Here is a 15660-nt window from a genome sequence, read left to right as displayed (position 1 = left end):
AAAACAGCAGATTAGCTCCAACAAACCTATTACAACAAATTATGCAGGAATTTTCTTTCAAGCAAATGAATATCTGCTGTTCTTCTTAGCAGAAAATCCTGGGCTCCAAGTTTTGACAAAGCTGATAAAAAATAATTTTTTGAGACAATAAATCCTCCTATGGAGGACATTGCATTTCCCACATCTTCACTTTTTATCAGGAGTACACTAAAACTGCCTGGAGGCTCTTCAAACAGATGAAATATAGTCCTAAATAGATGTGCTTAATGTTGTCTAAATCATAGCAAAATACTGAGAGGGCTGGAAATCTCATCACCTCCAGCTGCTCCCATAAACACACAATACACAGCTATAACTTGAGTAATTTCCTCAGTCTCTTCAGGGCTGTTGTTCTATTCTGAGGTTTGTAGGTATTAAGCTTTAATCCAGCCTCTTCAACTGCAAGAAGAATGAAAATATTTCTTAAAACACGTGAAGGTGAGCAAGTGTGAGGAAGAGAGAGACCTGCCTACAGTACAGGGGCACTGGGTTTATTCCAGCTGGCCCAGGAGATGTTCTGAGGCCTTGAAAGCCATGCTTGAAGATCCACCAGGCATGGAGAGGCACCTCTTGGATTCCTGCTCAGGCATTCTCTCACTGTGAAATGATTTTCTTGAGCATTTTTTATCCGCCATTTAGAGACAGTAACAAGTAGCTGTATCTCACAGAGAAATAACACTAGAAATAATGAAGCCTGGCTTCCTAGGGGTTTGTGCTTCTTGGCTGATTACAGGCTCTGATTGAAACTGTTTCTAATCACAGGAGATGACTCCTGTAACATTTCTTCTATTGGATTTTAGGTATTTCAAATGTATGTAGTCATGTTATAGTCTTTCATTTTTCAGGACTCTTCTGTGGGGTCTTCAGCTGCCCTCTTTTATGCATCGTGAGAAGAAGCAAACACTGTAACATTTCTTCTATTGGATTTTAGGTATTTCAAATGTATGTAGTCATGTTATAGTCTTTCATTTTTCAGGACTCTTCTGTGGGGTCTTCAGCTGCCCTCTTTTATGCATCGTGAGAAGAAGCAAACACTGTGCCCTTCTGCTATATTTGTTTGAAATCATCAGTAAAAAAATGATTGATGAACATACATAAATGTGAGACACTCACGTACCTCTGCACAAGTGAGAGGATTTCTCACTTCTTACAGGAATGAAGCTAAAATAATGAACACCCTAAACATTTGTGAAGTACACACATCCAAATGCATGTCTGAACCACCAAAAGAGAAGGAAGTGCGTGAAGCAGTTTTGACCCAACATCATTGTGGTGTCTTGACAGTAATGGAGAACAAGGAGGGGAGCTTATTTGGGAAGATTTTACTGACAGCCATCAATGCCTTGCAGAGACTGGAATTAGCTGAAATTACACCAACAACCGACCAAAACCAGACCTTCCAAACACTAAAAATGTAAGAATTCATGCCACATATCTATTATGAGCTCTAGGAGAGCATGAAAAGCCTGACTCTCTTCCCATTTACAGTAATGAATTCTTGATTTGCAGTTCTCTTGCTTTTGGACTGGGTTGCACAAATGGGGAAATGAAGCCCAGTTTTGTTGCACCTTTCACAAAAGAAAGGGCAAAGTGGCTGCAGTGGTGTATCAACAATGTTCTTGGCTGTCTTAAACTCTTAGAAATCTGAGAAGTGAGAATATGATGAAAGATTTAAGAAAACAGCATGAATATGAAATTTTCTTGCCAAAACAAATAAATGTGGATTTGCAACATTTCGGGAATGAGGCCAAGCACATTTTACAGAAAGTTCATTAATCTATGTTTAAAGACATATGATTGAACAATCCAAAACAGTGGATAACTTCATCAGTTCCCTTACTCACTTGATGTGATGTGTACTAATTGTATTTACTTGCTCCTTTTGGTTTCCTTTTTTTATTTTATCTGGACTTGAACATTTTCCTCTCTCATTTGACTGAATCTGAGCGGCATCTGCAGAAACATGCCTGCCTCCAGGACAAAAAGAACACTGATATTTACAGAAGAAATTATTCCTCAAAAAAAAAAAAACAAAACAAAACAACAAAAAAAAAAAAACCCCACAAATAAAACAAGAAAAACCAACCCACTAACCCAAAATACCCCAAAACCAAAAGGAAAAAAACAAGAGGGTGAGATAGATATTTTTTTATGCTGTTGAATTTTTCAACAAGGAAAAATCCTTATCAGGCAAACTTTAAAATTCTTTTCAAGATGGAAGAAGTTCTCTTTCTTATTGAGCCGCTGATTTCAAAACTCTCTAAGCAATAACCTTAAGTTACAGGCTTTGAAAATTAATTGCTGAGAAGACTGAACTTAGAAACATGCTTTTAAAATAGAAAAAGAACCCCAGTGACAGGATTAGTAAAATATTGACAGAGCTGTTCAGGGCAGCATCCTATGCTGAGAAAAGGAAACATGTAGGGTTTGTGGGTTTTTTTGGGGGGGTTTTTTTTTGACCAAAGCCTCCTTTGAGTTCAGCCCAGGTTTTGCAGATGCACAAGCTGCTGCTGGTGATTCCTGCCTGGCAAGCAGGGACGGGTGTGCACAGCAGTGAGTCATTAGCTCCTCTCCCAGCCCAGATGTTGGTCCAAATGTCATCTGCCAGGGAACTGCCTTGGGGCACTGCTCTTGGGGCACAGCACTGCCACCAACTTGCTTACAGAGCAGCCAGAGTTATTCTGTGCCACTTCATGGGGGACAGGAACCCTTACAAAACATCTCATACAAATCCCTGCTGCTTGTGCCCTCTTACACAGGGGCTGTGGCCTTCAGGGAAAGCTCACCCTGATTTCTGTCTTCTGTTTGCTCCTGGGTCTCAGTCAGGGTCTGAGACCTACCCCCATTTCCTACCCCTGTGAAATATGTGGGGTTGAGGCAGAAGTCACTCTTGGTTCTGCATGTCAAGACCATGCAATAAGCAAAAAAGGAGTGAAAGAAAAAGTGGATATTTGGAACAGAGACAAATGAAGAGCTTTTTACTAAACTTAGCTGAAGAGCAAAGAAGAGGGTGCCAGGAGGTAGGAAACAAAGTGTCATGCTGCTTCTGTAATTGCCTAATTGGACAAAATAATTCCCTCCTGCAGGGTGACCCTCTCTTGCATCTCCAGCAAGGAAATTCAATACAAAATAAGGAACTGAGTTTTCTGAATAAGCCCATTGCCTTTACTGAATTACCATTTTATGCTATTATGATTATTGCATAATTATCCACTTTTTGTGAGTACTCATGTCTTTTTACATATTTCCTGCTCTCACAGTCATCATAGCATGGGACCACCCCAGAGAAATTGTTTGTCAAACTGTCCTCTGCTTTAATGATGCCAGAAAGTGTTTTGCTCTTTGGCAATCAACTTCTCCACTTAATTTCTTAGCTCTTAAGGCTTGTTTATCTAGAGGTCTCCAGAAACTTGCTCACAGAGTTGGCATCACTAAAGGTGGTAAGCAGGAGTAAAACACTTTGATCCCAGTCCTCGGGTGCTGTAACTTGTCTGAATTGGATGGCTAAGCCTTTTCACCATTGATCAAGCAGTTTGTAGCAGATTATTAAAACTGAGCACCTTTGAAATGCCAAGTTATATGAAGCTCTGGAGCAGTTCATGTTTCAGAATTCAAATCAAATTTATTAATATTCTAATATTTTAGGAACATCATGCTCTTTATGAAGGTGTTTTTTCTGTACATTCTTATTTGTCAGTGGGAGGCTGCTCCACTTGGGAAAAACACATGTAGGGAAATCATCCATAGCTAAGAACCTGTCCTCACTCCTGATTCAATCTTAACCTCATGTTTTCCAAAGACAGTCATGGGAACTGCATGTCCCAGTGGAAGGTTAGACCTAGCCCTGCTGCTGAGCCAGGCTGATCTGTGTGGCTCTGCCAGTGCACAAACAAGGCAGCTCAGCCAAGCATCGGAAGAGCGGTCCCAAGCCAGGCAGCCTGAGCCTGTCTCCAGCACAGTGCCACCACCAAAGTTAGGGCACTTCTCTGGTAACCCCACTGGGAGAGACAGCACTCAACACTTTAGTAAATTAAAGACAACAGCTGAAAGGTACCTTTGCAGTGGTGCATCCAGGGCTGCGCTCAGTAGTCCCTGTGAAGTTGGGAGGAAGCTGTAAGCCCTCTAATGAATGCTTTTGCTGGCAGCTATTCCCTGTCTCCAAGAAGCACCAGTATAACCAGTGCTCACCTGAGCTGCCACCTGGCACAGTCCCAGCACCCTGCCCACACCTCCACAGCTGGGAGGACAGAGCTGTCAGGAGCTCAGGAAGGGCTCACCAGGACATTTGGGAATGCACCTGCTTCTCACAGCCCTGCCTACAAACATCTAATAAGTTAATTAAATGAGTATTTTATTGACAGTGCTCTCACTAAATTTTAAAAATGGTAACAGTATCTGGGTCTAAACAGTGAGGTCAAAAGAGGAAAAAAAAAAAACAGTATTTTGTTTTAGAGCATGCAGAGACAAAAAGCTCCCTACCTTTGAACTGCAGTAAGCATTCAAATGTTACATTTACATACTTGTCCCTACCTTTTCTTCCCAAAACCCGGCTTTTGAACCCCAAAGTCAATATACATGAAAATCTGAATAGAATAAAAATAAAGTCAAAATGCCACTGCCTCTAAAATGTCCCACAAAAAATAAGATATTGAAAATGTTGCAGTTCCACTCTGCTAGTTCAGCAAGCAAATGAGAAAGGAAGAAATGTTGGCTCAAATCTTGAAGTTACCAGATAAAGAGGTTTAAATAAGAAATAGACTGGGGAGCAGTGAAAGAGACCTTAAAATATGCAGATTTTAATTACTCTGCCTGAAAGTTTCAGTTCCTGTCTGTATTTTGGGGAGACTGGGTTTATAGGGAGCACCCAGTGCCCACGCTGATGGGGTTTTTACTTTGGAGTAGCTCTGATCTGGTCCTGTGAGCTTAACTGCAATTAGCTGTGAGATTGTTTTGTTTCACCCATGAGCAGCCAAGATTGCATGTCCCCAGCTCCTCTGCAGTGTGAGACATGGAATGATATGTGGTGGAGGGCAGCAGATTCATTCCCAAGTGAGCTTCTGCTCTGAAACCAGCTACTAGTAGGCTACACACTTTAATCATAATTTCTCAACACAAAGTAGACCCATCATCTGATTATCATCTCTGCCTGTAACTAGGAGAAGTAATTAAAAAACCTACCATCTGCCTAAAAATGTACAAATATGAAAAGTATCTAATATATTTTTATGAGAAAAGACCAATATGGAGGAAGAAAACACAGTGATGCTTGATTTCTCAATGACTATTGCAATATTTTGGTATGTAGTTACAGTGCTACTTCATGCTAGTCTAAATCATTGCTATTAACAAATCTAGAAGTTTCAGAAAGGCCACATCTAAAAAAGAATGTTCATCTTCCACTAATTGCATCATTTTATGAAGTCTTAACAGACTTGAAAAAATTGGTCTACAGTCTGAGTGACAGTTTGTGTTACAGATTTAGAGAGGATATGAAATTTTCCTATATCAAAGCTGAAGAACAGTTCTGACATCTGCAAATGTTCTCTGAATTAATAATGTGGAGCTGGTATAAGACAATATTTAAGAAAAATCCATTTCTTTCTGCAGCATTGAAGCCTCATGCTTATAAAATATTAAACAGGATTAAAATTGGTATGCTGCTTGAATGGAAAGGGAAAACTTGAAATCCACATATAAATCCAGAAGTAAAAATAATCATTATTTCCAACTTGTATTAGTGATCACTTATAATTCAGGGTAAAACAAGACCCTGCCCTTGCTGCTAAAATTCAAACCAATATTTTGGCTCTGGCATAGGAAAGAAAATCCACTTTCTAGCTTCATTATTTAAAACCCACTGACCAATCCTTATTTGCAGAAGCTTTCTTCACTGCAGCTGTAACAAACACCTCTGGAAGATTAAATAAGGCTGTTATCTGCTATGTAAGCCCTCTGAATATTAACTGACAGATCTGAAGTTCTGTTTTGTCCTTTACAGATAAAATTACTTTCTTATTTCTCAGTGCTTCCTTACATCAGCTCTTAGTTACAAATAGATTGTATAATGTCAATAAAATCCCAGGAGACATGGCCTGGCTTTGTGTTTTTTTTTGTCTAGCAGAGAGAAAGGCTCGGCTAAAATTTCATCAAGAGACTTAAAAATTTAACTTCAAGCCCACCTAAACTTTTCAGGTTGGCAGTTTAGCCATTTTGTTCCCCATTCTCACCTGCAGGAATGAGAGAAACCTGTATCATCTGTGTAAAACTCACCTGTGCACTCAACCTGACGTAGTTGCCCTAAGCAAGCCAGTGCTTTCCCAGCTGGTGAGATGCTGTACATGGACCAAGGGAAACCTCAGGAGCTGCAGAGAGGTCCTACTGCCTGGAGCAGGCACAGGAACCCTGACAGCCCAGCTGGTATTTATCTAGAGGAAGCCAGGGTGAGTGTACAGGGCAGGAATATGTGAGGGGATGTTGCAAGCCTTTTCTGTCTGCGCGGGATGAAAGAACTTCCCGTCAAAGTCTTAGGGAAAGTCCCAGCCCTTGTATTTACAACTGAGGTGAAGCTGTGGGTGCTTTTATCATGCTGGCACTGACTTGCCCCTTGGCTATTGGCCAGAGCTAAGGTTTGGCTGCCTTTCCCTACTCTTGTAAGACTAACCGGAATTGCAAAAGTCAGAAATGTTGTAGAAGCACAACAACAAATGTTTGCCTGGAAGGAAAGCTGCTTTTTTTTTTTTTTGTCTTGGCTCTTCTGTGCCATTCCACCTCTAGGTAAGGACAGTAAGCTTGCCAGTAAGCTTGCCACATTGGGATAAAAGGAATTTGGCATGGGGTGGTTGAAAGTAGCTTATTTCTAAAATTCTCTGGATATTCTTGGTAAGTGCAGCTATCCTGTGATGCCAGAGTCTGTGATGGATAAGTGTTGAGAAATTAGTCTTTGAAGGATAAGACAGTTTGAATATTGTGATGTTACATATCTGTTTGAATTTTGCGATGTTACATATCTGTTTGAAATGGGACAAAATTCAAAACAGATGACTTGAGCATCATTGAACTAGGTCATAATCCAGATAAGAGTAAGGGGCTAAGAAAGTCCCACTAGCACTGAAATTCTGTAAGTTTGAAAAATTACTTGAAGGGGGATTTAAATAATATAGAGCTCTAGAATTGCAAGCAATTTCTGACATTAAAGAGGAAGATAGTAAAAGAAAAAAATTTTTACACAATTTTGACTTTGGGAGACTTACTGGAAACTAATTAGAAAAACACACTAAAGAAAGAGTCATCGAATATATTAAATACAGAGTGAATTTCTAAAAACAGAAAGATAGGACAATAAGAAGTTTCATTCAGAACAATCTGTGACTGCACTAGGGCTGAAGAAAGTATATTTGAGAACTTGAGTTCTAGAAAAGAGATCAGGTCATGTTTGAGATTTAGAACAGGAATAGCCTGTGTCATTTGTACACTGTGATAAAAAGTAGAAGCCAGTGTGATGCCTGAACCACTGGAAGAGATCCAGGAGCTGAGAAAGATGATATCACTTTGAAAGAGCTTGGAAGATTCAACAAGGTGCACCTGGCATGTGCAAAGTGTTCGACCTGGCACAGAATGTCCACTGAGGCAGTGGATGTGTCTGGGGATAACCAGTGTAATATTCATTTTCAGGTGACCCTTATAGGAAGATGCTGCCAAGAATTGTTTTACACTTAAATTAAAGGGAATGGAGAGGAAAATAGTTGACTTGCAGAGTTTAAAAGCACAAGGCTAAGCCCATAGAAGATATATGAGAAATAAATGTACAAATTCCTAATAGATGGGAAAAAGGGCAAGTGCTGTGCAATAATAATTGGAGGCTATTTTCCAATGGATAAATACCTTGTGAATACTAAAAAAAACAGGAAAGCATTGAGTTGTCCAACATTTCGCATACTTATGTGATCCCTTCACATTGTAAAGCAATGCTTTAAAGAGGAGCTGAATATGCTCATTCCTCTGGAATGACTGGAAGAACAGCCAAAATAATTCTTGTAATTATAGGAAAGATGAATGAAACTCCTTGTTCATCCATTGATGGGCCTGCAGAAACAAAAGAGGTGTGTGACAGGGGCATGGTGGCTGTTCATATTAGCAAAAATAAAAGAGGGTTTTAAAAAACTTTTTGAAACATTTGTGAGCTGCACTCTTTTTTTGGATGTGTATTTAGGCTGCATTTAGCATCTGAGAAAAATTGTGATGAATTTTGCCAACTTTTCAGGTTAGTACGATTTATACAGATGACATTTAGATTTGATGAAAAAATACTGTCACAGAAAGAAACTGTACTTCTGGGCTGAAGGTGGACAAACAACACTGTAAATACCATGTAACACAAATAATAACATACGTGAAAAAAGCTGGCAGAAACCCAAATAAGTCACCAGAAAATATTCAGCAATTTGTGTTCTCCAAAAGTATTAGGCTGCTGAATTATAAAGATAAATATGTACTGCTGTAACTTCTTGAGAGCATTGTCTTGATCATCTCACATGTAATTATTGAAGAAAATGAGAAATAGGAGGAATTAATTAGACATTTCAGAGTTTAAAGTACATTATCCATGAAGGATTTCAGGGCAAATGTTGATGTGGTCATTTTAAACAGTGTGGGAAATGAAAAAAAAAAAAAAAAAGAGACTGCAGTAGTTTATGAGTTAACAAAACTTTGGTATACTCATAGGGGAAAAAAAGAAGATTTAATCTTAGTCATGGAAATAAACAAACCCATACGTTTTTATTTACTGAAGGCCAGTGCCACTTGGAACCGATTATAAATCATAAGGAATTACCAAACAAAGCCTGGCCAATGGCTATTTTTCATTATTTTTCTGTTATGGAGTGTGACTTGCAGCTTCAATATATCCTTGAAATTGCAAGCTGGATTTCTAGAGCATTTAACAATGGAACTAAGTCCAGAGAGATATGTGCTCATCACTCTTATTGCCACAATAGTTACTGAGGTTAAGATGCTTCAGAAAACAGCTCATATCATTGGATGCAAGATTGAATTTAGCCTGAAAACATGGGAGTGGTGAACTTGAAAGCACTACTGGGGAAGATCTTCCAAAGCATATGTGCCAAAAATTTCAAGATCTGAATGCATAAGAAAAAGGCCAGGGATATGGGAAGGGTGTGCTCTACTCTGTGTCCGCCTCTCACATTTCACCCTTCTTTTTCCATTTTTTTTTAATTTAAAAAAAAAATTTAAAAAAATTGTTGTTTCCTATCATCACTGGTCTATACTCTCTTTTTTTAGGGAAACACAAAAAAAGAGCAATGGTGTTACAAAGCTGCATGTTGTTTGTAGGAGGTTTTTTTCCCCAGGCTCATGGTTACAGTGGAAGAAGAGATGAAAACTTTGAAAAAACCCAGAAGGGAAAAAGAGGCACAAAGCTTGTCACTTTGTGCTGCGAAATCTCCATCAGACAGCAAACTCACCCTGGGACCAGGGAGACCCAAGACACTCAGCTAGGAGTGAGCACTCCACTGGCCCTAGGGGAGCCAGCATGCCCACAGGGACACCACAGAGCACCTCAAAGGCTGGTGGAAATTTCCTGATAAATGCAGCCTCAAGGCTTTGATAAACATTTGTATCCCTCTGTTCTATCCCTGTTTGAAATATACTTGGTTTTATCTTTTCCTTGGCAGGGAAGATATAGCCTTGGGAATGTACATTAAAGTTTTAGCATGTGGAAAAAAAAAAATTCTGGCTATAGCTTTGTAAAGCCTGCCTCTGCTATGTGCAGCCTTCACAGAGAGAGGAACGTCATTTTGCTGGGGTTTTATTCTGAGGTCCAAGATTACACAGGGATTGAGGATGGAAGTCAGCACATCTCTGAGGATTTATACATTAGAGATGGTGAAACACCACCAAGCATACTAGTTAACCCAGATCTCAGACATGCCAGAGTAAATGGATTTCTCCCTGAAAACAGGGTACACAGTAGCACGGTTTAGACATAAGCTTTATCCTGTATTTTTTGTCCCTATCATGGCATCTCTACACAAAGCTTAGTTTCTTGAGAGTGAAGTACTGATTCCTCAGTGTTTAGGGGTAGCTGACTTGACATCAGCTTTCCCAGAAACAGGGGAAAAAAATCACCCTTCATAAAATCACAGATACAGGTGTCACTTTTAAATTCATGGATTTTTCATACGATGGCATTGTCTGATTGGAAACAGTTCAGAGTAATTTCAGTGAAACTCGATTAAAAAAAAAAAAAGGGTGGTTAGGAGACAAACTGGATCATATTTCCCTTTCAAGTAAAGTCAACAAACTTTCTTTCTTGAACTTTGTTTGACAGTTTCATGTGATGGTTCACTTGCTTCCTTGTGCTCAAAATGAAGCTGTTTACTCTAAGTGTTTGCTGTCAATTTCGACAGGGTGGGAATATCCAGACCATTTCTGAACATAAGCTCCAGAATTCTTGACAGCTTAAGATTTCTTCCGTGCACAGTACTTCATCCATGAAGCCTATAAAGGAAGCACTGAACATGCAAGCAGGTGGGCAACATAGATCACTTGAAGTTGCAGACCAAGATAAACAGAATTTCTTAAGGTATTCAGTGAGTGAAAACACGAGCCAAAACCAAACATACAGAGATGAGCTGTTGTGTGACCAGATAGTCAAAGTTAGGGAACAGGTGAGTTTTTGGAGGAGACAGTAAATTCTAATTTCTTTCTTTCTATATAAATTACTAACCACATCCAGCCTGTCCATGCTTTATTTTGATCATCTTCTAAGAAAGTGTTTGAGAAGTGAAGGACATGAGAAGGGGTATAATTTTTCTTGTCAGAGGCGAGAGTGACACATAGGAGGCTGAAAGTCAATAATGGCTGAAGCATTTTTCCATTTGTTGTTCTCATCTTGGCTGAAGCCAAATCCCAGCTTGGAATCCTTCCTCTAAAGTTAATGTTTTCAAAGGAACTACACTCAAATATGTGTGAGATGTCTCAGGTTTTTGTTGTGTCTCATTAGTTTTCAACAGACATGTGAAGATCAGTAAAGATCCTGGAGGGACCTCTTATAAAACTGTCAGTAGGAGACGGGAAAATGTAACTGTATAAGCTTTTACATTCTTAGTGTTATTTTCTGTTTTTTGGCTACCTGCCATTTGATTTTAAGTGGGGATTAAAGGCACTGAAAACACATGCAGCTAAAATATCACAGGCTTTTTTATGCTAAATAAAGGTAATTTTGTTCAGCTGGTGTTTATCACCTATTCACAGAGTGACACTTTCATTTCTGAGATGATAATAACCATTAAGTATCAGCATTCCTTGCTGTTTCAGCAGATAAAGTTATGCTGTGACCAGAGATAGCTGTTGTGCATGCATTTGTGAAGGCTGCTCTGGATTCCTGCTGCATTCAAGCTTGTTGCTTAATTTCTAAACAGTCTTTCCTTAAAAAACAACAAAGAATGTGACACTATTGTTCACCTAGTTTCACTTAGGAACATACTCTGATGATGACAGTGCCTATCAAGAGGCCAAAATATCCCCTAAGATAGTTACTGTCTGATGTAGAGAAATATGCAGGATTTTAACTTCTTACTGTTTCACAGATAAACTGTAGTGTGATTTTGTGTGAGATGGAAGGCAAAATACTTGTTACAAGTATTCTGGGAAGAACATTTGGGTAGAGTTACAGAAAAGCATAAAGAGAAGCACGCTGAAATATTTCAGTCAATGGCCCAAAGCACAGCCTAGATTATGATCTGACTGATCCATTCTGGACTTGGAAAAATGTATTTTCCCTTAGGCTGCAGGGAGGCATGAACACTGCACAAAAGCAATGGTGCCATACTGGGAGTGTTTTAGTTCTGTAGAGTGTCCTCAATAACTGGAAACACCATAGCTGGAAGCTCATGGGAATGGGTGCTGTACTTTAGGCTGTGTGTTAATGTCCAATACTATTTCAAAATGAGGCTAGGAAGAAAAGATGAATTGAAGAAATTTAATTGAAATCTGCCTAGACTGTGTTGAATAGATCTTTATGGTCTACGAGCCATGCGTGTCCAATAAGTCATCCTAGTACATCTAGTGATTTTTCTAGACAGAATTTACAAATATCCATAAGTCAGGGATGATGATTCCTCCTGCTTCATACTTCTATCTGAAATTGCTTCATAAAGCTGAACTGTCATATTTAGAGGAGGTTAACAAGGGGTGTTTGATGTATTCTGAAAAGATGAATATTTCTTTTGGATATTTATATACCTCAAAAACTTTGTAGATTTTTCAACTGAAACTATTTTTTAAATTTCCCTTAACCACTCTCCTCACCACAATTGTATTTGGGATGCAACAATATTCTGAAATTTAGAACTGCTTGTGAGAGAGAAAATAGGCTGTAGAACTTCTGCCCATAACCACAACAGACCATTGTATCCTATTTATGTAATGCCTTTATAACTACTGCACAGCTAATTAAAAAATGAGCTGCAAGGAGAAATATAAACACTAATGAAGCAGCATAGAAATGTAGAAAGATTAACTGGTCAATTTTATGGACTCACAGAGAATACAAAAGCCCCAAATCCATTTTGAGCAGAAAATCCATTTCCAGCAGCAAGTCACACCACTGGCATAGCCAGAGTTTTTACTGAGTTCCATAGCTGACAAAATCACCCCTTCTGCCAAAATGCTCAAATATATGACTGAGTCACAGGAGCTGAACAAATTACTCCATATCACTTTAGCCATACTACCTCTTCATGTCCATGTTCTTGGCTTGCTCCAGTAAATACTACCATACTAGTTTAAATGTCTTCCTCTGAGCTCTGCAGGCCTAAGTCCCCTGTCTGACCAAGTCTGACTGCATCTGCAGGGTATTTGCTTTAATCCTTCCTGACACTTTGTAAAAATAAATTTTCCAGACAGACTTCTTAATATATATTCCTTTGTATCATCCAGCACAGGAAGAGCTTGAAAAACAACATTTTCTTCTAGGCTATTTTGAAATACATAATCTGTTTTTGTTTCCCTCCTTTTTTTTTTTTTTTTTTTTAATTTTCTTTTAAAAATTAGGACCTCATTATCATGTAAGCAATAACCAAATGACACAGACAGAAATAAAAGTTAACACTTAGTCAAGGATAAATAATTTTGATATTTTTATAAATATACTTCCTTTAGAAAGGCAGAACTTCTTTTCCAGTGATACATTTATGGTATTATAATTAATCAGAGAAAAAAGAAATTGTACTGCATTATGAAAGAAAGCAATAAGGAGGGGACATGAAGATGAATAGGGCTACTTAAGTGAGTAAACGATTTCTGGTGCCAGCCTAACAATGACATAGAGTACTTGAGTGTCTGTAGTGCTATCAGGTCTCTCAGACTCCTCAGTATTTTTATTCAGGGCTTTCGAGAACTTATGATGATTCTATGCTCGGCCACCAAGCAGAAGACAGAAGAGGAAGTTATTTGAGCAACACAAGGTGCTGATTTCACTGAGGAAGATGAGTTTCACTGGAAAGGATGACTTTGAGGTCTTCAGAAATGATAGTGAGCTGTTATTCAATGACATAATTCTTCCAAAATGTCTTGCTTTTTGGTTATGGCACAACAAATGTTCTATCCTCAGAGTCACTTCCCTTTAAAGTTTCCTCTCACTGACCCTGCAGCACTGACCATTCCCTCTTTGCTCCTCTTCTCTTCTACATTCCCCGTCCTTTCAACTCCCTTTAAAGTATACTTATTGCTAGCAGTGATCTCCCTGGTTTCTCTGTCAGACACTATCCCAGCCACATTAAGGTTAATTTTTGTGTAGGTGGTGTTTACATCTAACTCAATGAAGTGGGAATGAGAGGTCCCCCAGAGCAAGTAAGGATGCAGACTTTCAGGTTTCACAAGAAGCATTTCACAGGCAGGTGAATATGGAGAGAAAAATATGCTGACAGCAGCCCTGTATATGAGGGACTGTACATGAACAAGAGGAAAATTTCTGTCCTCCATTCCCCAGTCCACTTTGTTATTTAGAAAAATCAAAACATTGACAGTCAGAAGGTTCAGGTAGACAGTATTTGATGCTAATAATGGGACTGGAAACACTGGCATGTATTGCAGTAAAGCTATTTTCATCTTGACTGTTCTCATCTACATCCTTTTATTTCTGTAAGAAGTTATTTAAATGTGTGCATATACCTCAGACAAGTAGTCTGTGTTTTTATTTTTTTAAAGAATGTCAGGAAGTTGGAATAAATATCTCCATGAAATTTGCTTAATAAGAATTTTCAGAAGCATTTTTCATATTTCTACTGGCAAAGTCAACTGAAAGCCTAATTTTAGCAATGTGAAAAGCTGTTTCTATTGTGACAAAAATTATGGCCTAAGGGACAGAGCCACCCCCTCTAGAAATTAATACTTACAAAACAACATTTCTCTCAACAATCTGATGGTAATGCCATGGGAGGTTACTAATGGGAAAGCAGAGCTGTCAGAATAAAAAGTATTCACCTTCTCTAAACCAAGGAGGCTTTATTTATTCTTCCAAGCAATAGGCACAATTGAACTCTCTGAAATCTGTCTCCTGTAGATAATATGCTTGGTTTAGTACTAACTCGTACTTCATCTTCTGTTTCATGTACTTGGTATTTTTTGGCATCGTGTATACCTTATGCTCTATAACAACTTAATCTATTTTTGTGTTGCATCCGCAATTACAGCTAAGCAGTATAGGTACCAAATACACAAGAAAAACCCCCACACCATGAATTTTATATGGGCTGAAAAATGAAATCTTTCATATCAATACAAGTATTAAGGTATTAGCAAATCAAAGCATTCTTATTACTCCTATTTTGTACAAACCAACACTTTAAATTTTCCAATTATTTTAGCTCACTGCTGGTCATGGTGCAATTGATGCTAGTACCCACTAATTTCCTCATCTCCACCCCTTTCTGCAGAATTATGCTCACCCTTCTGTTGGTCCTCAAGAAGCAAGGGAGAGGGTTCTGATGAGTTCTTATTGTCCTGGGTTCTTCACTGGGAGAAGTATGATGCTGCTGAGGATTTCTTCCAGCTTACTCTAGGATCAGTGTGGGGCTACTTTTATATGGCTCTTAGCACGTACTACACGTTACTCTTTCCTCATTGGTTTGCAATTCCTCTTTGTATCTAAATATAGTATATATAGTAAGTTCTAATTACCTGCATTGAATATTTGTTCTTTGTTCCCTTTGTTATCTCTAAAGTCAGTTTTACTGGCCTCTCAAGGGCTTAATGACCAGTAGTTGATCAGTAGTAATTTGTTTATAGCCCAGGAGGGTCTGGTTTCATCCCATCTCCACACTTTGAGAACCCCTCCTATAATCCGTTACTTGTATAATCCTCTACCCCAGTTTTATTTCAGATAATAACTGCCTCTATGCAAAGCAGCTACTGCTCCTCTGCTATTACATACAGAAGTAGCAAAAGTCTCATAAAAATAGACATTAAAATACACAAACCTACAAAGCTAAGCTAAAACTTAAACTGGTAATATTCACCTGGCAGGTAAATAATATTTGATACAGCTCACCCAGGTAAAATGAAGGAAAAGGCAATCCAGGATAATATAAAGTTATCCTGATG

General features: G+C 38.7%; 1 protein-coding gene across 3 annotated transcripts in view; it reads right to left on the bottom strand.

The window, feature by feature from the left end:
* Positions 1 to 15124, bottom strand: part of STEAP4 (STEAP4 metalloreductase) — a 29399-nt gene extending 14275 nt beyond the window's left edge. Inside the window, exon 1 of one of the 3 annotated variants that reach the window (XM_068211597.1) lies at positions 14964 to 15124. In XM_068211597.1, coding sequence (XP_068067698.1) covers positions 14964 to 14975 — 12 coding nt within the window. In that variant the 5' untranslated portion in view covers positions 14976 to 15124. Of the gene's footprint in view, positions 1 to 6309; positions 6422 to 14963 lie in introns of those variants that run through there. The other 2 variants (XM_068211608.1, XM_068211617.1) reach the window with 2 other exon arrangements.
* Positions 15125 to 15660: the final 536 nt, after the last annotated feature.

Source organism: Anomalospiza imberbis, chromosome 1 (genome assembly GCF_031753505.1).
Source record: "Anomalospiza imberbis isolate Cuckoo-Finch-1a 21T00152 chromosome 1, ASM3175350v1, whole genome shotgun sequence".
Taxonomy (NCBI): Eukaryota; Metazoa; Chordata; class Aves; order Passeriformes; family Viduidae; genus Anomalospiza; species Anomalospiza imberbis.
Note: the sequence above shows the minus strand (reverse complement) of the source record. Positions and strands in the feature narration are given on the sequence as shown.